The following is a 26,249-nucleotide window of genomic DNA, read 5'->3' as shown; positions in this document are numbered from 1 at the left end:
AATTGCAGAGGTTGTCTATGTTCTTAATCCTGTGCTGGTCTGACATCTGCAGTCTGTACATTAAAAGATCCACTGTACATTTGCTACCACATTTCACAGCACACAGATATACTAGGCATAAATTTGCATGTAATTCATTTAGGATATTATTGTATTATTATCACTTTTTGCATTGATTCCTTGGTTTTCTGCACTTTTCTTCCTCTTTTGTGTCAAGGATTTTGGAGAGTGGAAATTATTAATGACATCTCTGATTGGCTTCAGGGCATAAATTCGGGAGGTTAATCTAGCTGCTTAGCATGGAGACCCATTCTGAGAGAGCACGATCAAATCCATCAAAAGAGAAATCTTGAAAATTAATGAGATCAATGACATGCATGGCAGAATTTGGTAAGGGACGTTTTATCTCTTTCAAAAAGCTCAATACAAATGTCTTTGCACTACTGTGTTATGTATATTCCTTGAAATTTGGCCAGGAGATGTGAGTGAATGTCACGCTTAAATGTGCGGGTGAATTCCTAAAGTTTGTATGTAATTGTAGTCCTGTGTTAACAACTAAAACTTTGGATATAGACAACTTTAGCATGACTCATTAGATTAAGAATTTAATGCCTGTATGTTACAGAGACAGGACTCAGATTTGATTTATGTGCTTGTAATGGAAACCCCAAAATTAATGAGCAGCACATGTTGTGTTATCAGATAGTGATCAATATTGGACAAGAATACACCACAAATGTAGGGAATACAGTTGCATACTATTACTTGACACCATAAGAAGAAAACAATACTGCTTACTGTTAATCATGTCTAGGCAAGAAAAAACAGAACATATCTCAGATAAATACTGAAATTTGACTTTTGCCTTTTATTTTGATGATCACAACAAAAATACTGACACAGAAAGAGCTGAAGAAGAGTTCAACAAATGCTGAACCTTTATCAGTGTTAGCATCTGTCGTAATATAGGTGTTATTCTTTTCTCCTCAGTTACAGTGCATTTATTCAGGAAATCTATCACTTTGCTTTTGACATTTCGCTGCAAATTCATGTTGAGAGCTCATTTTAACAGTGAAGCCAGTGTTTCATTTTCAGAGGATATTATGAATAAATAAGTCATCTATGTAATGAATATTCAAGCAATGTCATTAGTATAGGTCCAGGGTGGCTAAATGGCAGGAAGGCAGTGGGATGATTGCTGGTTAATGACTTGGTTATGAGTTAATGTCGGTTGCCTGTCAATGAATCATATGTCATGTACTGTATGTCATGAAGAAAATTGGCTTCTGTATATATTTTTAAAGGAAATTGCACCAACCCAAAATGCAGCATGATGTGAAACCATTTATATGATTTGATTTTAATACTTATTATTCTATATTAATTATGTCAATTTATACATAGCTCAATAAACTTGCCATTTAAACATTTTGTTGAAGATACCCTCATTTATGTTTGTCTTCAGAGGTAGCCATTTTAAAAACAGCATGGTTTCTGTTTGACATTCTCAATCCCACTTGAAGTCTTGCCCCACAGTTTCATAGAATTTGATATTAAATGGCCTATAAAACTCCTGCAGCTGCTCTATGACCTCCTCTTCGATTTGTACGTGAGTCCTGCCCTTGGATTTGCCAAGGCAGCGTGGCTGGCTGCTACTCTCTGGCTTCTTCAGACAGGGGAAGCCTTTGGTTCGATTAAAGTAGAAGTGCTTGTCTGTGATTATTCGTTTCAGTCCTAAAAAGTCCTGAACACGGCCCATTTCCCCTGCAGGATCCGTGATCAACCGCTCTCCGCTCACAAAGTGCATCTGCGACAGGCGAAAGTACTGCAGCCAGTTCTCCAGATGCAGAATATACATCCCGATCCGAATGGCGTTCCACGAAGAGTCAACGAGACCCAGACTTTTGTTCTTAAAGGCCAACTCTTCAAATGTAGGGATGTCTGGCTTCTTGGAAAGAGTCTGTGTGTAGTCAGAGATTGCTCTTGTGACCGGGTTACGAACCACAACAATCAGCTTGGTCTCATGGGACATGCTGGAGATGCGTCTGGGTGCCTCTCTGGTGACAAAGTAGCTTGGAGTCTTCTCTAATGTGATCTGGCTGTCTAGTGTTCGTGGCATTAGTCCCCTAGAGGGAGAAACAAAAGAATAAAACACACATGAATGAGTCAGAAAGAGTTGTTATTCGCCTGTCCAGGAGCATTTTCACTGGTCTTTTCTGTTTCATGGATGAGTTTAGGAAAGCATACATGAATCCGGTTATGTTATATACATGTTTTAACAGATAAACACATCTCAACAATCACCTTGCGTGTTATAACAGACTATGCATTCTTATAAGTTATCACTGTATGTGTTAGTGAAGTGAAGTACATATTGATAAAGTCTAATGTTGGACTATTGTTAGTGATCATGTAAACAGTGGAGTTGAAATATGAAGTAGCACAAACTGGAAATACTTACAGTCATACTGGAAAATTTCTTGTTGAGTCTCATTCACAAGATTTCATTCACAGATGGGAGTGAATGCCACCTGTTGTGCTGTGTGGCTCACTCCAAGTTGTTTGTTTTATGACATAAAATGGGAAAAAATAACTCAACAATGATCGTTCTCCAGTATGACTTTCACTAGTAAAGTAAGTGCCTCAGAAGCACATTCACAAGCACATTACTGAATGTCTTTTGTTACACTGGCAATTAGGAAAACACCAGTCATGTAAAAAGCAGCAACAAATCTATAGATATCTTCGTATAATAGAAACTAGAAAATACTGTGTCTTTCAAAACTACATGCAAATGTTTCTATTTGTCATATTTGTCAAGTGAGTTTTCCTTCTCAGTCTAATATGTCATTCTGCTTTGGCACTTCTGTTCAATAAAAGCTGATTAATGAGCATGTGATGTTGGCTGCTGAGACAAGCCTCCACCACAGTTTAGAGATCATACATACTTTCTTCCCTGTTACCTTTAAATAGAAAAAGGACAATAACTCTGCAGTTTGGTGAGAATAATTGCAGTATAGTACAGCTGGTCTTTTACTTTCATGATTAGAGAAGATATAGTGCCTGAATTTCTCTATTTTACTGCATGGGAATCCGTTTCTGGATTCAGGTATGTTACCACACAGGTCCGATGATTAAATACCACGCTTTCTTTATTATTACTGCGGGAAGGCTTCGATTAAAACCTAACCTTTCTCAAAGTTTTCTCTCTCAAGGTAGGGGTAGCCATAGGTTACCTCTGAAGTCTTGGAAATATTGATCCATTTAGATTTATTTATGAATCCTGAGTTGTTGGCTTGGGTGCCTCAGGGCCACTAGGCAACTATTAATCTTTTATGAGAACAGCACCTTTTCAAGCAAACAGCTTTGCTACAGACTAACAAACTTGCAGCCATTTTCCAGGAGGTGCAGAATCTAAACACATCTTTGGTTGTGTGCTGAGGAAACTATCTTCGTTATCTGGCTTGTCAGTTCCACACATTTTCACCATCCTCTGAGATGAACATTGTGTAGATGAGAGGATCCCATGTGTGCTGGTTCAAAACTGTAAACTGTAACTCGTCATATTGCAAAACTGGGTTGACAATGTGAACGCGTACAGTGAAAGGTCAGATGCTTCTGCTTATATATATATAAGCAGAGAGAGAGAGAGAGAGAGAGAGAGAGAGAGAGAGAAAGAGAGGGCAATATTTTCTAGAATAAAAGTGTTTACGCACAAATCATAGCATGATACTGAAAATCTGATGTTTATTAGAAGCTAATTATGTTAAATCAAGTTTTTCACTTGCACTGTTTGGTTTTGTTTTTTTGTTTTTTTGGATGCAGAATACAAAAATCCAAGTGAGCCTGTCCATCAGAGGAACTTGAAGCATGTGCAAACCTACCTTGAGTTATTGATTTTCACTGCTGTTCTGTTTGTTTACTCCCAGTGAGTCTCAGCACTGGATAACTTATATGACTGTTACACAGAGGTTATACAACACTGAGGGGACTGATATAGAAACTGGAAATGGAAATAGGAGGGTTAGAACAAGCCCAAAAAGATGTAGCTCAGTTGGGAAGCTATAGCAATAAGAGAGAGATAAATTATTAGAATGTAAAGGGTTAATAATAAAATGAAGGTGTTTTTTTTCCTGTGAAATGTTTCTGTCCCGTTTCTTTTGTGTTTTTAGCAAACATACTCAGGTATCAGGTAATATTAACGTGTCATCTGGATTTGGATATCTTATCTGGATAAGGTCAAACACACGTTTTTGCAACGTGTTAATGCACACAGAACACTAAAGTGCAATCAAAATGCATCAGGATCACAACTGCAGGTGATCTGACTCACACTGTGATTGGATCAAAGCCAAGTGCAAGTGCAATCAGTACAGTCTGAATTCTTAAGAAGAAAAAGCTGCCCACGATGTTGAAAGGTCACCTGACTCCACCTCTTCCTCCTGTTTAAAGCTGTGTTTCCAAAAGCTATCCTCCTCGGAAACAGAAAAACCAACCACACCAACCCCCAAGGAAACAGCCTACATTTTCCCTACACATTCAAAATACGGAATACATTTTTTGTGTTTGGAATTTATTGTTTCAGATATTTTGACTCCTTTAAACATCAGAGTGAAAAAGCTGAATAACTTAATGATTTTAATGCATTTGTGTGTGTGTAGGGAGCCAGCAGGAAGTCATCTTGCATGGATAGCAGATGTCTTGCACGTGTCTGCTCTTAACTGGCTTGGCTGGAAAAAGTAAAGCATGTATCTAACAGTGCTGTCTAAGACTAGGCTAAGTCAAGAACGAGTTTAGTCCAAGCTCAAAGAGGCTGAAGACAAGACCAAGACAGAAAAAAAAGAATCCTCTTTAAGCCAACTTACTTCCCTTTTTTAGAACTTTTGTGATGCTTTCAGAATCAGAATCAGAAATACTTTAATATTTCTGATTCTGATAGAGATATCATCATTTTGCATATTTATGAGTAATGATCCAAAAGCGCAACAACAGTGTGTGATTAGGTATAGCAATTTCATTTGATTATCATACTCAACACTCCAAAGACAAAACGGCATGAGAAGGGCACTGGTGCTATATTTGTGATGATCGAAAAGCAAATACAGTGCAACCCCACCTTAGAATTACAGACTTAAAAGTCACATAAAGCTCAACTTAATATATTCATTGACTCAACATCATAGACATCGTAACAAGTTTGAGTGCAAATACAGATAAGTCCAAGACAACAGAGAAAATATTAAAAAGTCTCAACTTGAATCTGAGACCGTGCTACAGCACTGATGCCTAATGAGAAACTTTCAGAAAAACAAATAGGGCTCCATCTCTGAATGCAGTTTCTAGTTCTTAAAACATCCATGGCTTACACAACAACATCGCTCCAAGAGACACTTCAAGGGGACTCGCGATGTGCAAGACAAGTGTCCCGTGACTAACAGGGATCGCAAAGGTCACACTAGGAATAGAAAGCTGTGCTGGCATTGAGAGCTTTCTATGATGTAAGTAATATAAACCTAGTGAGCAATGTTCCCAACAAATAGCCAACAGGTGGCTTTGACTTTTTCCATCAGTTCAGCAAGGCACAGAAATGACATGGTTAGGCTTATAGAAAGATGGTTTGTGACATAATACTAGAGATTGATTGTGGTCATGGTTAAAAGAAACAAAGCCAAACAAATGCTGCATGTTGGTACAAAAACCAACAGCAGTCTACCTTGTTAAAATCTGACTAGCGATGACTTATTCAATTGTTTTTCTTGTCTGCATCTCTGAGCAGTGCCTCAAGAGTATCATGCTTTGCTTCCCTTGCGTTGAGCCTCTGCCAAGCTAATGTGCATGTGAACAACCACTCACAATGTGGCCAGAACTGTAGTCCAGTTGTCCATTGAAAGGATTGGTTAACTAGCTGTAACCGCAGCCAAAGAGAACAAGGTGCAAAATCAATGATCAAAGGTTTTATTTTTATTGAACTCTAGGCCTTTCATATAAAGGATGCTTTCATGTCAGTGGGAGCAGCGTGGACCAAGTTCCAAGTTGCCTGTCTTGGGGTGATGTTAATGAGGAACACTGGGCCTGTAATATCTACAAACATTGTTTTGATCTAGCATTTTGGAGTTGAGGCTTGTGTTCATTTATCTACACAAAATTAGGATTCACATATGAGCCAGCTCTGCTGAAGCTGATTTTAATGGCTACATATTAACCTTTAATCACCACATGTGACATAACCCCCCCACCCCCAGAGATTTACTGTTTTCGATAAATCATTTTCTTCTTCTCCTGCTCACTAAGAGACATGCCAGCAGAAACCACATTTTCAGTTTCTTATTAAGATAGCAGGAATCAGTCCAGAAGAGGAACATGTGATACCTGAGGCAGGTGTCTGAACCAACCATCAGGATTTTTCTCTCCACATGCCCCCAAGAAAGTATCAGCACTGCACACAGTATCTGAAATAAGAAGATAAAATTGTGGATCTTTATGGAAGTCGGTTCTGGTGTGCTTTTAGTGAAAGCTGTTCAGTCCTTGCTTGGTAGCGATTATTTGCAGTCGGAAAATTGAGGAAAGATTGTAATTTCAATGGTAATCATTATAAAACCTTTGCATCTTTATCAGTATGCAGAAAATGCATCTTAATGTGAACATCTTGCTTTGTGAGAGCCACACGTGTGAACACACACACACACACACACACACACACACACACACACACACACACACATGCCTTGATTAAATGACATTTGAGCGAAGTGCTCTGATTGATTACCTCCTTCTCACTCAGAGTCAATACTAAATTCGCCAGTATAATTTACAGGCTTCTTCCCATTTCTTGATAAAACTTTAAGTCAGGATGCATTACAGGCTTGACTGTGACATTTTAATCACTCTGGGAAAATGAACTTAGGTGAAGAAGATGTGCTCAATGTTGTAAATGAGACCTGGTCAAATAACACAACACAGTTGAGTTAATGTGTTCGGCACGCTTCAGCATTGCATTTGATTCTGTAATTACACCATTCGTGTTGGTAATTTCTGTAAAAGAGGCTAATTTTTTTTTAATTTAGGTCAGTTTGAATTCAACATTACATGACCATTACTAATGTTATTAGTTTTTATGTTATATAATTATGAATATTAACAATTCAGTATTTCTACTACCAACTAGCATGCTAGAAAGATGCCTGGCTGGTATCATTATAAATTAAACCTCAAGCATCTGTTTTGGTTTGTTTACAGGATATTACATGGTGTGTAACAGTTTTAAGTAAAGTGAACTACAAAATAATGCCCTCTATGAGAAATATTTAGAAGCTTCTTCAGCATGTATTTATTTATTTATTTATTTTTGCTAGGATTTTGACTGTGAAGTAAGAGAAATATTAACCACTTTGCTGACTATTCATTCTGGCCTGTAATGATTTCAAATGTTTCATGTTAGATTTATTGTTCACTCCACATGAAGAAAGAACGATGAGAAACAAAAGAACAAAACCTAAGAATGAGCATCCCTCTGCAACTATGTATGTTCACATAAGGTCAACAATGGAAAGCATAGCGGTCATTGCCAGTCATTATTGAGCTGTAACATACTCAAAGCTGGTCTGCATATTGCAGTGACCCTGAAAGAATCTGCTGCAATCTCGCTGAACAATTTATCTCTGTTGGCGCAGTCGAGGCAAGAGGTCACACTTAGTTCCCTCTGGACGCTGCTATATCATTATGGTGGAATAAGCCACAAACATGGATGTCTTTATTTCAAAGTACCCAGGACTCCCCATTAAACCCATATACACCATTCTCCGGCAGTGTGCAGCCCCACTGGGAGAACATGGTACAGTTTTTACAGCAGTAGAGCCAATGCAGGACAACAATTAGACTGATCCAGGCCAATCATAAGGAAAAGCTTAAGACAACAACAGTCAAGATGTTCCTCTGGAAATAAAGGTATCAGTGAAACACTGAAAAGTTTACTTGAAGCAATTCATCAGCCATGGATTCATAGCTGTAAATGAATCTCTGTAATGATTTCTTTGACTTTTGCCAGCCGGTTAATATCAGTAAATTGCCCAGTAGTTCTAGTTCACAGAGGTTTCGACTTCTCATGGGGCAGTAAAGGTTTAGTCGTTCAGCTGTGGTGTTCAACAAAATGAACACCAACCATGAGTTGGGATGAGCACTTTCAACCCTGCAGGCTTTGCCCCTACAGGCAGGCAATTCTCCATTTCATCAGGTTCACACAGGTCTGGAGGAAACCTCATCAAAGAACAGGATACACGGTCCTGCAGGGAGACATTCGATTGGCTGTGAATTTGAGTCATGAAACCCACGTAGTTGACTTTTGTACTTCAATTAGACGGTGATCTGGCAAAACAACATTAGCAGTAACTTGGCCTCTCATCTACATTTTTCAGTGACAGCACTAATAGACAACTGCATGAGACTCCATCCTACGTCGTCCTACGGCCACCACCTACCATATTGTGGTATGTCAGAAACAACAACGCCTACAGAGTGCTTCAGGACTAGAGGAAATCACAGTGTCCACACTAAAAGGGCTTCATCCTCAGGAAGCATGAATATGCTCAGTAACATTTATGACAACGTGACCATTACCAACCAGCCTATATGACCAAATGGTGTGTGAATCACACACCAATGTGTTAACTCATTTCATGTGTTATCACAGCTCATTTTCTTTTGCTTTTCACGTGTCATTTCACACCAGTGCCTACTGAGTTATATGAGAAAAACGGCATTTCATTTTATGTCATAATGACAAAATGAAAGCTGACGTAGTACAAAGAACGAGAAGGTCCATGTCTGGAGGCAGTTTGGGTTGATGGATATTTCAAACAAACACAACTTTCACTAAGGAGTCTGCTGTTTGTGTCCTATGTCAAACCAAAAGTCTGTGGTGACTTAACTCATGTTGAAAATCTTTTACATAACACTAAGCTACACTTTCTGTTATCCAACACAACAACTTATCTTGCCCAGTGCATTATTATGCTCACGTTTCCACTGCAATAAAAACCTCACTTCTCCTGAGACTTCCCTTTGAGCGAGACCTAGTTAGACACACATCGGATCAAGTGAATGTTTCATTTCTCTGTAGGGTTATGTGGTCAGACACTTATAATGACAATCTGAGCCAGTAAGTAGCAAAAATAAGCACTTTTAATGAAAGTATTTTGATGGTGCAAAATATGCCCATAAGAATTATACTGAAGCCTGTGCTCTCCATCAATACTAAACTAAACTAAATTCAAATCGTATTGTCCCCATTACTCACTTTGACACAAAAACATGGTCCAGCTTAAAAAACACCATTTAAAAAGTGTAAAATGAAACACAAAAATGGCATGGTATATTCCACGATGTCATGTTTGATGGACCAAACATGACATCATGGTCACGTTACTTACTTTTCATATTGATATTCAATTTTTATTTGGGCCCGGACTAAACATTCAGGCTCACCAAATATAACAAGATTTATTCAGAGGGCATTAAAAACAATACAAAACAGCAATGACCAGTAGCACAAATCTCCTTCTGTTTCAAACACAGATACCAATTGATAGATGACCAGGCTCTCTTTATATCCCATGTCTACCAAAAAGCAAAAATTAAAACTAAACTTTTCCCAAAGAGACATATAAAATAAGTTCATCCAAAACCACAATCAAGTAAAACAGTAGAATACTAATGATTACTAATAATACCTCTCTATAACAGAAAGAAAAGAAAGATTGGACATTGAAAGCTATTTGGTGCAGGGCTGTTGTATTATACAACATACATACATTTATACTGCAGACTACAGAGATCCACCCCCTGTATGTGACACTGCATACATATGAATAGAAAAAAGCTGCAAATTGCTGCATTACCTACAGTATGCACACAATATCTTTCTTACTGTGAGGAGAAGTGATGAAGTGAAACATTGGACTATTCAGCTCCAGAGAAAAGAGTCTTTTTGAACAGCTTAAACTTCTAAAGAGCAACGCAGGTTCATCAGGGATGCAGACCATCAGAACAAGTAAAGGTCAGCTTTGAATCATCTCCTTGTGAACGATCAATGAACTCAGAATTTATTACTGTCATTTCACTGTGGTTTGAACTTAAAACAGAATGTTGTACATTGTCAGTTCAAGACAAGTTCTCAGTAAATGTTTGCAGCACAAATACATCATCGTCATGCAACAAAGCTACACATGCAACATGCAAAAATAATGAACAAACAAAAATAACTTCTTCCAAAACACTTCTTCCACTAATGATCTTCCACTAATGTTACATGTAGAATATGGAAAGCGCATGTGAATCATCTTCCCTATTACTTGTAATAAATCAATGTATAGCGTGGCAACAGACTATTACTAATGAAAGAGTTTAATGAGTTGGAGGACTTCAGGCAAACACTGATCTGATTGCGATTTAAGTTGGAAACCATTAATCACAATGTTTCTGCAGGGGCGGAGGCAGGGAGATTTAGAGAATGGCCTTTACCTTTTGCCAGACAACAAATATTTGTCATTACAAGGACCAATAATGAACCCTGCCCATTACACAATGTGCGGGCCCACGGGCTGACCATGGAGAGGCCAGAATCAAAGTATCCATTACATGCAGTGTTTGTTCGGTCTCTGGAGTAATTTAACAACAAAACAGTTACACAGTAAATTATCAGAAAAAAGTCTCCTGTGTTCTCATTGCCAGTGTGTTATCACAGTAAGCAGCATGCAGAGTAATGATGGCCACAGTCTGTGGTAATACACAACAGGCTTTGGTTTGGAAACTAGAAATAGTTCAAAGCTTTTATAAGAGTTACTGAGAAATGAATTATATATATATAACATGCAATCATAAAAAAATTAATACTACAGCTTGATATTCATGTCATTCATCTTCAGACTGAAAACATTCAACAACAGTGCAGAGCAGCAAAGTAAGACTGAGCAAATGCAATGCAAATATCATGCAGGAAGTTGGACAAATAAAGTGATTTTTAGTCTTTAGTGGGTTTTTGTCCTAATTGCAACAAAATAATTGCATTCATTTGCTTACATGATTTTTTTTTATAGTGTTATAAGTGCTAGGATTTTTTTAGTATGCAAACTTTCTTTACAAACTTTAAGAAATCGACTTAGGTGGATTGTGTTTCATACAAACCATTTGTCCTGAAATGTCCTGAAAAGGCAATACCGCACGCTGACGTGCTTCTCCGCTGTCGAAACCCATTAACAGTTTGTATTACACAGGTAGACTGTGCTGGGAAAATGTTCTTATGCGGCGTGATTCTCATAATATAAGTGCCACAGCGCTTCCTAAAAATGGCATTTTCCTATTCCTTGATATGACAGCATAGATCCAGCCTCCACTGGAGAAGCTGCTCCATTATTAAAGTATCACTCACTTAGATTACAACTGTGATGGCATCTGATCATTAATCACCAGCAACAGAAGCCTGCTGCCTTGAAAGTCTATTAAGAGTTAACAAAGGGCAGTCCACACGAATACAGCAATCCTGCGGCCAATTCAGCGAGGTGAGGAACAGAGGTGAATAACAATCTGGCGCTCTGAGAATCAAGCATCTATTTTTCCAATTTAATTGGAGACAAATTGGTTGGAAAAAGCAGACTGACTGAGCCAGATGTCTTGAGGATCTTCTAAACATCAGGCCTGTCAGCCACATAATAGAATCAAAACAGATTCAAAGGAGGAGAATACATTCCTGAAATACTGCAAAAAATATATAAATAAGAAAATCGCATAATGTATTTGACCTTGAACCAAAATCTATTTAATCGCTGTCATTTCAACACTAGGCTCTTGTTTTCCTTGAAATAACAATTATTCACGGTTTGGTCTGCGGAGGGAAATGACTGACACTTCTTCTCCTTGAACAATAACACATTGAATTGAGCTGAGCTAAAAGCTGTCACATTAACATGTGGCATGGGAAAGTGTCCAAGGAAATGAAGACACTCAGACAGACGGGAAGGCCTCTGAATTCCTGAACTGCACATTCTCGAATGAGGGCTTACTGTTTGTTCTGTCTATTTTGTGTATTTTCTGATGGATTTACAGCTGTTGGGCTGCTGATGAACACAAAGTCAAGTCTGTGAAGGCTTTTTTGTAATGCTGTAGTATCATCTGTGTGGCAGCTGAAATAAAAATGTTTTATCATCTTATAAATCACATAAAATGCCCTTCATAACAACAGCGTGAAATTGTAAATGTCTTAATTAGTGATGGGGTCACTGCACATTTTCCCCTCCATTAACAACCTATTTGTGCAGAATTACAGCAGCACCTTAACTGACATACAAGGAGATTTCTTGAACCAACATTAAAGCTCTTAGAAGCTCTTTCTGGGTGTACAGTATTGCAATGTGACAGTCAAGGATATTTATAAATAGAACGTGGACCCTCCACACACCTTTAGTACTTTTCTCTCTTCACTTAGATGGTGGGAAAGTACAAAAGGACACATAATAGGGGAGACACAGGAGGGAAAGCTCAGACAGGATTTGATCCCTGGTCAGTAGGGAGGAGGCGGGGGAGTTAACAAGCTGACAATCTTAAAGTGTAAGCTAAGGATTGCTGACTGCTCGATAGTCCCAGAGTCACAATGTCTCTATAAAGATAGAGCTGAGGATAGAGATGTGTGACTTTTTTCATGGACCATTTTAGTGTAGTATATAAGTGTGGATTCATGAGTGTAACTAATTTCATAAAAAATTAAATGCAATGATATGTATTATACGCATGCCTGATTTAACTGATACATTCATTCAAATTATGATAAACAGCAGTGGCAAGAGTTGGGTCTATGAATTAAAATTATATATATATAAAAGATTAGGGATAGGGGTCTCCCTCAGACTTAGACAAGAGTCTGCCATACTAGCAGCTCTGTAAGCCTGTGTCTAGGCACAGTTGTGCTTTGAGCTAGTTAAACTAATGTCAGAATGCTAACATGCTCACAATAACCAATCTTAGTGTTTAAATGTTTACCATGTCTTGGTTTAGCATGCAAACATTTACTACTTATCGCTTATCACAAAGCATCAGCTGACGGGAATGCTATTAGTTTGTATGAAATTAGTCATATATCAACGTCGAAGGATCACCACAATTCTTGTGGGGAAGATGGATGTGTGCACCAAATTTCATGGCAGCCCATCCAACTGTTGCAGACATTTCACTTAAACCACATGTGGTGATGTGATGTGGACCTCATTGAGGTGCCTGAGGAAATGTCATAGGATCACTCAAGCTGTACAGCATTTCATGGCAATCCATCTAATAATTGTTCCTATATTTCAGTTTGGACCAAACTGAAACTGTTGGTTGTTTAATTTCATAGAGCTTTAGCATGTGATTGGTCCATAATGTATGCATAATTATTTTTTTTCCTGAATTATTCTATTAAAGGAATTAAAGCACCATGTCTCATTGTTTCAGAGTGGTCTCTCTGGGGAAACGTCTGAAAAAGAGTTGTTTTGTAATTAATGTTAACCACTGCATGTCTCTGTGCTGCACCGAAAATGAAGACAGCTCATTAATAATGCAGACGTACTCCTTACCACCGCTCGCTGTATAATGTGCAGTTTTCTGTGTTAAATGAGAACCATCTAACTTTCTGTCCTCATCAACCTTTCTGATGATACTGTTCCAGAGCTCCCTGCCTCCCTGAGCCAATTAATGTGGACCGGGAGAATATTTGTAGCTGCAGCCTCTCATACAATTTCAACCCTTCTCAGGGAATCTACTGGAAGTGCTTCTGACTCCTGTGAAATCAATAGAGCCGAGATGCCCTTTTAAGTCTTGATGGTGTACAGCGACGTGTTTTTGTTTGATCTTTATGATTCTGTGGAGGATGGGGAAAGTGGCAAGCGAAGTACGAGGAAATTGGTGGCAGTGAAATGGCTGTTTTATCAGGTCCTGTATGGGTATGTGTACCGTCGCACAAAATAAATGAGGCCACATGTGTGTTCTGCTCAGGAGGCACAGTAATGAACACTGCACCATTTTTCTTCTGAGGCTAAATGATCTGTCACACGCTTAATGTAACAGGACAGACTGTGCAGAACAACTGGCCAGTACACTGAAACTGACGAGAGTTAATTTGGTGTCACGTTGTCTGTTTCTGTCTGTTCAACAGATATTAACTCCTGAGAATGAGTTGAAATAAAACAAGATGAAATGAGTTTTAAGTGTTTATTTTCTGTCCATTCTTATCTTGTGATGACACTTCGCTGATGAAGACTGAGATGACGTTGAAGATTTTCCAGACATTCCCGCAAGGTCAAGAGTACACGTCCATTCCAATATGAATTAGTCACGTTAATAGAGAATGAATGAAGATGGCAATTTAGATAATCAATTAACCATTGGAGTCATTAATCAAGGCTGTAATGCTCATTACACACTAGAAAATACAATTGTTGGATGGATAAAATACATAGAACGATATATTTACTAAGTGGACCATGAGTTATGATTATTTTGTCCCTAAAGTCAAGAATTAAACTTTTAGTATATCTGTATGATGGCATAGTCGTGGAGTTACTGTGTAACATGCCAATGTTAGTATGACCTGAGAGTTCTCTTTGGACTGGTGGAATAAAGTCTTAAGTTTTAGAAATATCTGTTCATGAACTGAAATAGGAAATTAGATTAGTGTTAAAGTGGCTAATAAAAAAAGTCAAGGAATCAATAAAGTGACTCTTCCTCTGGGAGTCATGAATATCTGCACCAATGACGTTTCAGCCATTGTTGAGGCATTTTACACCAATGTTTTGACTGACGGACCCCACTGAGCCACTAGTCTCACGTAGCCATATCTATCTCCACAGAGAGCTGCACCCGTTAACATTCTGGTATCGGAAATGCTCCAGCCTCTTAGTTTTTCTTTAAATCAATCACAATTGTTTAGGCTGTTACTAAGCCAAGGGTGCAGTGAAACCGACCTTGCAAAAAGTGCCCTTGTCCTATTAGCAAACATATTAGTGGTTGAAGGTTGTTGTTGTTTATTGTAGTGAGGGGGTTTAATTTTGAAGAGAATGCTCAGAGAACTTTTACTAATGGAATAATTAACAATTAAAAATCAGTGTTGTTTCTGTATAAATCTCTTATATATGTATATATTCATTTTTAACTGTCAGTGTTTTCTAGTTTTGACGTGAAACATCTTCTTGTTGATAAATATTACTTTTTTTTACTCTATTTTTAAGTTTATGTTGTATTTTATGGATCCGGAAGGACATTTCATGTCTAATTTATGGGTTTTAAAAATAACTGAAGGTGTAATTGTCATGTGGGTTTGATTGACTTTTAGTATGCCAAAGGACTATGATGAAAATGTTGCTGAGGTGGACAGATCGATTCATTCATATTAAACATCATATTATTTGCAGCCCACATATCTGCAGTCGAGCTCATAACTTATGCAGAACAACACATGCAGGATGTGCGTTACCTGCTATAGAGACAAATGTGACAGGTAATAAAAATGGAAAGAGTTTGTGTGACGTGCTGCCAACAACCCAAACATTGTGACAGATAATCACAGAGGGCTGGTCTAATGCAATGAACATCACTCAGTCATTCGTCGAGCTGAATAAAAGCTACTTCAGGGTGAATTAAACCAGCCTTTGTATCCATGGTATTGTTAAAGTATGTTAAATCTATGAACTGTCAGCTTATAACAAGCGTGCGATATTCCAGCTTTGTAATTATCCACAAGTGGCATATCAGTGTGGGACTTCGATTGATCTTTGCTTAAATTTAGAGTGACAGAAAAAACAAGATTGAACTTCTGTGAAGCCCAAACCACTGGTCTAATAGTTCAGTGCTGAAGTAAACTGATGCTGTTGCATCATTAAGCTGTATTAAGATTTATATAATGGAGGATTGCTGGTGCAGCAAATGGTCCACTGGTTGAAGCAGGAGATGATCTGTCGTGATGTCTGATTTGTACTGTTGGAGTGCACCACAGCTGTTTCTTTCTGCATACTCAGTCTGCTGTGCCCAGAGGTTTAGCTGGTGTTGGGTCAGTTACTAGTGTGTTGATGCCTGTTAGCTCTATGACTGTAGACACATTACACTGTGTCTATATTTGGCCCTTTGTGTGCATGTGTAAATGAATCAAGGCTTTCACCACTAGGTCCATATTGAATATGTTGAGGTGTTTGCAATGTAATGTTTCTAAATCAATTTCATTTTCTAAAATAAACACAACACTAAAGACAGTCAACAGAAAAAAACCTTTAGGAAGTTTTACTTAAGTGATTAAAAAGGCTCCTTCCTTTGCATGCAAATGAACCGGCATCATAGTGTACGCTTGATAACCACGTAAAATACACAGAAAATTAAGATTATTATCATAAGTTGCAATTTAAAAACAACCTTAATGAACATGCAAATTATTAAGCAAGAGCTTGCTTTAAAACTTCCAACCAGAGGACTGTGGAGTTTTTTTGTGTCTTACATTAATGCATTTCTGTAAAACAATAGCCTCTGGTTCATTAGTTTGAATATGAAAAGGATTGATTCTTTTTTTCAGGAGTATGAAGCAGCTTATGAGATAACTCTATTGTACAGCCAGTCTTTGTGTGTGGAGTGGATTGTCTTGCATCTGCTTGAGTACACTTCTTCCATAATGACATTATCTACTTTCATTTTATTTAGTCTAATTGTTTTCAGTCTGAAATTGACTGCGTGACAGGACAAGATTGTCTATGAACTTCAGGTTAAAACAAACGTATTTTCTATGTGCAAGTCACAAATATAAAATACTAAACAAATGCAATTTTTTTGGTAATCTAAGGACTGATGGTATTTTTCAGCTCTACAAAACTTTCGCTTTAGAAAACAGTTTGTTATGCTCTTCTGAACTGATGGCCTAGAAATCATCTCGAATTAAAGTGTTTTTTTATCTTAGTATATATATATATATATATATAAATAAAAAATAAATCCATCCTACACTAGAAATCCTTCATTGCAGAAATGTCTCGTGTCAAGCGTAAAAAATATATTTGGTATTACTACAAGTTTACTAAATTTCAATCAAGTCAGTTACTCTAATGATTAGCTGGAGATGGAGACAGCATTTTGACAAATATAGTTTATACAGTTCAGTCTCGACATTAACCGTGTCTCTGAATTTGAGGAAAGTATTTAACCACGCACATCCTGTCATTAAATCATCAATATTTATTGAAAAAGCTGGAAACTGAAGCTGCTAAAAGCTAAGATAAAACCAAACGGTGTGCATGTCTAATGAGATCTGTGCAAACTATCGGCTGAGAAATGATGAGCAGGTACTCATATGCATGATAATTTGATGCTGCCTATGCTGTTCATTCCTGCAGTGCAGCTTGAGAACAGACTTTATCGCTTGTTCCATGTTCTTGGAAGTGCTGCTCTGTGGTCTGTTCCTGCCACACTGTGTGGCACTGTGGGTATGTGAGCAGAAAGCTGTAGGCAGCTCCAACAGTCAGACATATTATAACACAAACACAATCAAGCCCTTTTTTGGAGGACATTTGCACACTTGAGCATAAAATTGTTATTATTTTTTCAGTTTGCCAGTTATGGTTTTTGAGAGAAATCCTGAACCCTCTGCTTCGGTTTAAGACATTTAAAAGGTCAGGAGCAGAAAATATGAATAAAAAAGTCTGTAGATTAGATTCAGCAGAGGCCATCTAGATGAAGCCTGAGTGAGATGAGAGAGACAGAGGTGGGTGAAGGGGGTGATGTTCTGGGCTTGGTGCAGCTTATGAGCTTCTTTGCCTTCACCAACCAATGTGCTAAGAACATTTTGTGCCCAGATGTAGGCTGTTTGAAGCCAGCTGGAAACCTGTTGGCTGTGTTTGTTTGTATGAACCGATCCTTCATCAGCCTGATGGACCTCTCTGTTCAGCACCATAGAGATGACAGTGATTATCTGCAGCTTATACAGACTAAAAAGTAGAATCAAACTTGTGATTTTAGTGATGTATGCTGCTTAGGTGTATTTGCATGTGTGCGTGGTAGCCCCAGAAAACAGATATGGTGCATCTGTATGCACACATTACAGCCAAAGCTTAAAATTATTAATGATATTATTAGTCCACTGATGAAAGATGTATATGTGCTTCTTTGTAGTCATGCTAATCAGAAATCGTTTTAAATGGGCACATCTGTCTACATCTGGACCTCACAGGAGTCCCCTGTCCAGAAGAGCAGAGAGATGACTACACTGCACATGTGTGACAGAAGTGAAAACATCTGTGCATAAATATAACAAAGCAAGTGCATCTATATCCGAAAAAATACAAATTAACACTTCAATGTTTGTTTAATTTTTTTTCCTCACCTGTACCAGTCAAGCCCTCTGTCATAGTTTCTGTCAAAAAAGTGCGGCTCCGTTCCGAGAGCGCGCACATCTGGATGTATCCGGATGAACTCCAGCACAGCCCTGGTGCCTCCTTTCTTTACACCCACTATTAACGCATTTGGCAGCTTCTTATTTCCATATTTCTGCGCAACACTCATGTTTCTCAACTTCATGTCAGCCCAGTGACTCCCAGACGAGGCAGGAGCTTTACTTTGGTCGCGGAGATCACTTGATCCTCGCTGGGCAGCAGACTCATCCAAAGCAGACCTGACTTCCAGCGAAGCGCAATTGTCTAATTTCCCAAGAAGTTTCTTCCCTCCTGCGTTCTTGCTCGGCGGGCATCTTTTCCCCTCGTAACCCTGATTTGTCATGATTGTGCTGCGACAAAAAAGAATACTATAGCATAAATAGGTGCAGGACAGTGACACAGTGAATATGAAGGCAAATCTGGCGCTGAATCTGTTCGTAGATGAGAGGAACCTATGTGCCATGTCTCCATGGGTTCAAAGTGCTGCATGATTTTCCATCGGAGTCCTCCTCCTCTCTTGGTCTGCGGTCTGGCAATAATATATGTTCTAAAGTCAGACAGACTGGCATATGAGGATAGGGGTGGCTTCTCGAAGGCATCAACTGCGCGTAAGTCGCGTTATTTCTTTTCATAGGCTGCTGAACTGTGCGGGAAAACTTCGGAGCAGAATACGATTACAATTACAATTACTCCTTCAAACAAGTTTCTCTTAAGTAGTTTGAAGTGTGTCGTTTGGATCAATCACTCATAGCACTGTCTTAAAATGAATCCCAGAGAAATTTTACGCCCATCTTGATCACCCTTCTCCTTGTAGTGCGTCGATTGCGAGAGAAAAGAAAAAGTCCAGCGAGTCCTCAGTGTCCGCAAAACTCTCACCTATGTTCACCTCCAAGAGGACTGCGATGCTCAGCCCATCTTCCCCTTTCATAATGAAGTTTTGCGGATTTATGCACTTAGGCTATCAGCTATAAATATTTAATCAACCCTCTGACGTCATAGCCATGATCATAATTCTACATGCGTTTTGTCTTTTTAAAGGAACATCCTGACTATTTTAGGTAACATCATATTTACAGATTTACAGATCCAGCTTCCTGTGTGTCAGTAAATTAACACAGAAAATAATTTAAACTTTAGGTTAATTCATTTGGGTTGTGTGTTAACTGAGGCGTATGATATGGAGTATAAAGATGCTCAGTAACATCTTTAATTTCAGAGAACTTCACCTTGGTTTTTGTAAGCAGCTATAACAACAGTTTTGCAATCAATTTCTGCTGCATGCAACATGTTTGCTTTTCACTTGAAACAGAATGATTCATCAAGGCTGAACTTTCTGTTGAGTCTTTTTCTTTGCACACCTGAACCTGCACATTAGCAGCCTCTGAAAGTCCTCACACTTGATCTGCCATGTTGCCAGGACACAAGCTGGATGTAGCAATGCAAAGGTTCAATATCATTGTTTAAGTTTGTTTCATTATGGAGGAGGAGTGAACATCTTGTGTCTGGATAAACGGCAGCTGCATGTTGTTCTCTTTACTCTATGGAGACCCTTTTTTTATGTGTACTGAAAACAAACAAATAATTACAATCAGTAAATTAACATTACATTCAGATACTGATTTCTTTTCAACTCACTACTTATTATCTCATACTGTAATGGACATTAATTTATGCAAATGTGTCCATATTCCAAATACCTGAGGATGTGGCCATATGGCGTTATCCATATGCTGGTGCATTAACATACAGTGCATGTTAGTATGAATCCCCAGTACATAATGAATAGGCTGACACAATAATTCATGTTAATGTGGGACAAACTGGGAAAGAACACACCATTTGTCTCCGATATTCTTCTTTGCCATATTGCTTACCAATTTATCCATCTAAGCATCTTTAGTGTGGAGTTGCAGACACATGATATTTCAGGGTTTTGTTTTTTTTGTTATAGTTCACATACCCTCAACATTGCATGTTTCCATTTCCTTCATAATGTTGCTTTAAGTTAAAGTGAGTTTTGTTGTTGGTGTGCAGCAGCTGTACCTGATGTTATGTTCTGTGACTTATTTTTTTTACCTGAATAATTTCTCAAGTCTGCTTATACTACTTCTGAGTCACTCTGGTCACACAATGTCTCCTTTGGTCACTGTGACCTGCATAGCTGTGTGTCAGGATGTTCTAGCCCCTGGTTTCCAGGCAATCTGACCAGTTTGTGTCACCTCTTGATTACTGTATGCATTAATGACATTTCCGGTGTTCGCAAGCATTTGTACTGGAGTCTCCATTATGAACCCCTCTGCTTCAGCACCAGGTTCAGGTTGGTTCAGGAGTAATTGGCCGAGCATGCTGCTCTCCAGGCTGGATGTGTCCCAGTTATGTTCCTCCTCATGTGAACTCTGCAAGTCTTATGTTTTATTTGTTTCATTCTTTACAAGGATCTGATCCAGAGAAAGCACTATGCTTCTTTCATTTGCTGCCTTTATTTATTTTTGAGCATATTTCTGGTGTGAATTTCATCCTTCCTCATCATTTAGCCCAAACATCAAGTCAACTGGAAAGTTTACCAAAAAGCAGTTGGAAGGATGTACAACTTTATTCACTTATTCACTCCAATTTCCCTTTTTATTTGTATCCAAGGTTCACAGCAGCAGAGAAAACAAGGTGAGATTATTCTTTCAGCTGGGTTCCCTTGTGGGTGTGGGAGTTGTTTTTGAGTTTGCAATGCCAGTGTATTTTTGCAGCTGTGTGAATAACTTGGTCTATGCATTGACCGTGATGTATTTTCATAGGGAAGGACAATTTCTTGGCAAAATCATTGAACATGTCCTGTGTTTAATTTGTTTATTGGGTTGGAAAACATAGTGATGCTGTCAGTAATCATTAAAATATACCCATGTGCTCTTTCATGGCTGACAGGACTTGAGATTACATCTTCTGAGTATGTCATACAGCCATTTTGCATGTAACTTCTATAGTACCTCATGTGAGGATTTTTTAAATATCTGTAGAGACACTGACACTGCAGCTCTTATCCTTCATCATTTATCCTTCAACTCAGATCACTTTTCCAACATAGTGCACCTCATTTTTGAACCGGTGACATTTGTCTAGACTCAGCTTAATTCCCAATTCTTGCTGATATCTGAGAACAGACCTCACGTCCTTAACATGCTGTGAATGTTTTCTGTAGAATAAGACATTGTCTAAGTATGGAATGCATATATTGTCCCTGAGACTTTCTAGGCTCTCTTCCATACTACAATGGAAAGCTGAGGGTGCATTTCTGAGGCCAAATGATATCTTGTTCCATTCGTATTTCCCCCATGGGGTTGTGAAGGCTGTGAATTTATCTGAATGTCCTTGCTGATGCTGCCTTGGTGGTAAACTTTGCCTTGGCCTACTGTATGTGCCAAACTATGGCTGTCGTGATATATGGAATATGTACTCTACCAGGTGAGCTAATCATGAATTTCAAAATAAAATATATTGATATTGTGTCATGGACAGAAATGGTAATATTTATTGCATACCTCATGCACCTCATATATTTCTATAACTCCAAAAGAGTCAAATATATATAATGAAACTTGAAGAAGGGAATTTGAATAATAAGATTTTTTTTTTCAAAATGTCTATCGATATCACAATAAGAACGCTATCATGAATTCTTTTGGTCACAGTCATCACATAGTGAAGATCTGATATCATTACAGCTAAACGCCGATGCCGAACCAAGTTTTTTCACCAAGACCATCAAGTATCCTGTAAATTGTCTTTTTCTATGACTTATGCCTCTTTTTCATACACAAATCACTGCAGGTGTACACGAGGAGGTGGATTTGTGGATGGAGCCTTTGCTGAACTAGTCTCGGATGTGGTTCTTTGCTTTCTTATACAATAGTTGAGGTGTGACATTACATGTTTTGGCACTTTACTAGCTGTGCAACTGTCTTGCATTTTTCATGAAGGTTGTATTAGTGTCTATGTCGATGTTTGAGTTGCTGAAGGATGGTGAGTGGGTCTGTTTTGTTTTTTCTTCCTGCTTTGGGCATACAGGCTCTGTTGGTGTTCAGGTTTGGGTTTCAGTCATTTTGGGGCTATAATTCTGAGGTAGTGACAATGTGTATCCCCCTGTCACAACCCCCCCATCCATTGCATTGGCTTTATGTTTCCCCTTACTCTGCATCCTTTTGCTCATTGTGCTTCACTACCAGTACTACCCTGGGTTCGGACTATCAACTACACATAGTCTTCCTCTGTATGCCTTGCAGTAATGTACCACAGACAGCTTACTATGCTACCTACCTGCAAGCAGGTCTGTACTTCTAAATGAAAGTACTAAATGTATATTATTGGACAAAATGTTAAAGGATTCAGACAATAATCATTTTGCAGATACCACACATGCTTGAATCTTCCTGTTTGCCTCAAATGAGCTTTTTTCATGTGGTTTCGGATTTACTATGGTTGTGTGTTGTACGGACGCCCTTTGAAACACTGGCAGCAGCTGTTAACAACAACAATGATGTGAGGCAGTTAGAAGTGAAATAATTTAGAGCAAAGTTATGTGTATACACATTGTGCTTCAAGGCAAACAGTTCTTTAAAAAGGGCAAATCACGGAAGTGAAAGGAGTTGGGTTTCTAAAGGATTATAATGATAAAATTGTACTTATACTATATTAGCCAAAGGGGAAAAACAGAAGGTGCGCAGAGGTGAAGGTGAAACCACTCTTAAATGAAAAATGCAGTTATTCAATAACCAGCCTCTGCCTCCTTCGAGCTCAGTACACCTGCACTCAGTCACATTTGACATTAAAACAGCAGCAGTGAAAACAAAAAAAAAACATAAAACCTACAATGGACCAGACTTCTTTATAAACAAGCAAACCAAAGTGTTGGCGTCTGTTATTATCTTTTCTTGATCATTAACTTTTGTTTATAACAAATTGATAAAGGATGTAGAGCAATGTCATGGATCAACTTCCAAGTGCATGTTTTTAGAAGCACATTGAGAAGTGCTTGAACATTATATACAAGTAGACTATCTGAGATTCATTTCTTCTTAAACAGACATCAGTCTTCACTCCCTGGGGTTTACTGCCACACTGCTGCACTGCACTTCAGCAAATAAACACATGGAAGATTTTTTCGACACTACTAGCCTATACAGTTTTAATGAAGTCATCTGTTAGTCCCCTCAAGCTGACCACTACACAGCATTGTTTCACCTACAGCTCATGTTGAATGATGTCAGAAAATATAACCAGCACCAAAAAAGTTTAATTTGGACTTGGAAACATTTCTTTTCTGTTTTTTTTTCTTCTTTTTTTGTCTCTGTGGTTTCAGTTCAGTATTAGAAATAAAAATAAATAAGTAATAAATTTAGATGAGATTAGATAACTACATCCAATCTACATCAATCTCACCAATAAATGCTGCAATGAGAAAACAAGAAGAGGATTGAGACAGAAGTGCTGTAAGGCTTTAACATCATTTTTGCTGCTGCTACCATGTAGCTACCTATTGAATTAGTCTGTAGTGAAATATATTCCCAAAACCAAAAATCTATTGAGGTCAAAATAGTTGAAATAGAAATAAAAATGTCGGGGAACTATTTTACGATAAAACTGGAACTGCATAAACTGCAAAGCATCTCCAACTCTTTCACATTATTGTTCTGATGTGTCACTCTAACACTAAGACACTGACCCTGGACTGCAAGGACACTCATATCTGTAGGTGTTATGAAGAAATATGGACTCAGAACTGAAATTCAAGGACACAAATGAAGAGAATTTTTTTAACTTTATATTTTTTTACTTTACTATTAATCACCTTAAATTTTTAATTTCTCTCATTGCTTTTACAACCCCCCTCACATTGTGACTTCTCTGCTAAACAAACACTCAAGCTTTCACTCCACACACACACGCACGCACGCACGCACGCACGCACACACACACACATACACACACACACACAGGCAGAAAAACTCCTTCACCTACTTAAAGTCTGCTCACATGGACAGCAGGTACTGAAAGGGCCTTTCCACCACTTCCTAAAAACACTTATACTTCTAGACAACACTGCACTAGTCTGCCCTCACATCCTTCACACAGTGAACAATAGAATAGAATAAATAAAATTAATCTTTTGTGGGTTTTATTTAAAAAGACACGAACCTACCAATCACAACACAAAAGAGTGGTGACAAAAATATATAATATAAACCTTTGATACTTTATTGTTTATACTTAAGTCCTCATACCCTACCTCTTACTGGACAGGAAAATGGGAATCTAGGGGTAGCTAGTACCACCCCAGCATGCAGACAAACGCCTGTCTTTTATATCTACAGATGCTATTGGTCCTCTTCAATGGAGTCTGCCATGTTAGACCATCATGTTTCTTCATTAGCCCAGAATCGACAACTAAACACTGGCTCTCTAGTGCATTTTTATTTTAATCCTTACTCATGCTAGAAAGGGCAGGGTGAGGCTAAAGGGTTGAAATCAGCAACTACACCGCTAGATGTCACAAAATCTTCCCACTGGTCCTCTAAAGCTCACACTCAGTAGGTAAAATCTCAGATTTGACTGATGTAAAAATTACTGAATACACTGAACACCACTAAACCTTTGGAATACGTGCCAAAATGCCACTGTATACTTGCAATCGCACCTGGGAGAACTTTGATGAAGCTGCACTCTTTTGTATTCTGTGCAAATGTATGCAATTCCAATGAGTAACAGAGCAGAATAATATAAAACTCCTGTCTGATGTGTGCAGGTATGCCAGAAGTTGCTCCTAAATTATAAGCTTCTGCAATATGTGATAGTCTGTCATGCAGCAAGCTTTCAGAAAAATATGACATTTGTAGGGCACCATCTTGACTTTTATGCTGCGCCTTCAGTAGTTCCTGCCTCACGACAAACAAAACACGGCCCCAATCACATACAGGTTTTCTGCAAATGTCATCTTTTCACGTTAAATTAATGTTATATCAACACCTTAAGTAACTGTTTTTTCTGTTGATTTGTATTGACCACTTGCTGTTTTATGCCAATGAACCTCACATAATATCTCTTTGCTGCCATACTGCTGCTAAACCGCCAGCTGTGCCAGAGTTGAAGCTCATGTTTCCAGCAGAGAATATTGTCCCCAGGGATTCAAATAATCTTTCCCTTTTAAGTTGATATGAACCACTGAGAATAAGCAAGCTTGCCAAGCTTCGGCACAGCAGTGCAGCAGAGCGCCCCGTGGTAATGAAACACCTTCCCTTTCTTCTTGCCATCGTCCTATAACGCCAAGGATATCAAGATATCTCATTTTTTCATTCAGTTTTTTTTTTTTTTTTTTTTTTTTAACTATTCAGAGATTATAGGATCACAGTATCAGTATGATATCAGGACGTGACAGCATTAAATTATTCCACCCACTCTATGTGGAAAGCCTGACATTATACGGCTAAATTATGTGGCACACTGTAGGCTGCAGTTTTGTAGATAAACTTGAGAAAGATGCCAGCATAAGGACAATGACAATGTTTCTTTCAAAAAAAAAGTTTGACAGTGATGATGAGTTTCAGAATTGGTTATACAGTAAAATGTGTCATCTTTATTTGTGGTAAACACCCACTCAGTGTTTCCTACAGATTCCTATCTGTCTGGTGGCAAATCAGATCGAGAATCAACATGACTGTGTCTTCACAGTCCTCCTTCAACCTAAAAAAAAAATCCACTGGGGTTAGAGTTACTCATTATTTTTGAAAGGTACAAGTGCTGTAAGGTTGGCTAAAATCTACCCTGAAAGTTAAAGCTTAA

At 38.3% G+C, this 26,249-nt stretch overlaps 1 protein-coding gene across 1 annotated transcript; it reads right to left on the bottom strand.

Moving 5' to 3' along the window:
* Positions 1-884: 884 nt before the first annotated feature.
* hs3st2 (heparan sulfate (glucosamine) 3-O-sulfotransferase 2) lies at positions 885-19,098 on the bottom strand. Its single transcript, XM_010730549.3, has 2 exons — positions 18,377-19,098; positions 885-2,126 (listed from the first exon to the last, which is right to left on the bottom strand). Exons 1-2 carry the CDS (start codon positions 18,886-18,888, stop codon positions 1,508-1,510), a joined length of 1,131 nt encoding a protein of 376 aa, XP_010728851.1. The 5' UTR covers positions 18,889-19,098; the 3' UTR covers positions 885-1,507.
* Positions 19,099-26,249: the final 7,151 nt, after the last annotated feature.

Source organism: Larimichthys crocea, chromosome XII (genome assembly GCF_000972845.2).
Source record: "Larimichthys crocea isolate SSNF chromosome XII, L_crocea_2.0, whole genome shotgun sequence".
Classification (NCBI taxonomy): domain Eukaryota; kingdom Metazoa; phylum Chordata; class Actinopteri; family Sciaenidae; genus Larimichthys; species Larimichthys crocea.
This window is presented reverse-complemented; position numbering and strand designations above follow the sequence as displayed.

Bases quoted from the DNA above. Each gene is read 5' to 3' on its own strand.
- hs3st2 (XM_010730549.3), bottom strand. From the start codon at position 18,888: ATGGCACATAGGTTCCTCTCATCTACGAACAGATTCAGCGCCAGATTT. The intron at 2,127-18,376 runs GTGAGGAAAAAA...TTCTCCCTCTAG, and splicing joins AGAGGGCTTGACTGGTACAG to GGGACTAATGCCACGAACAC.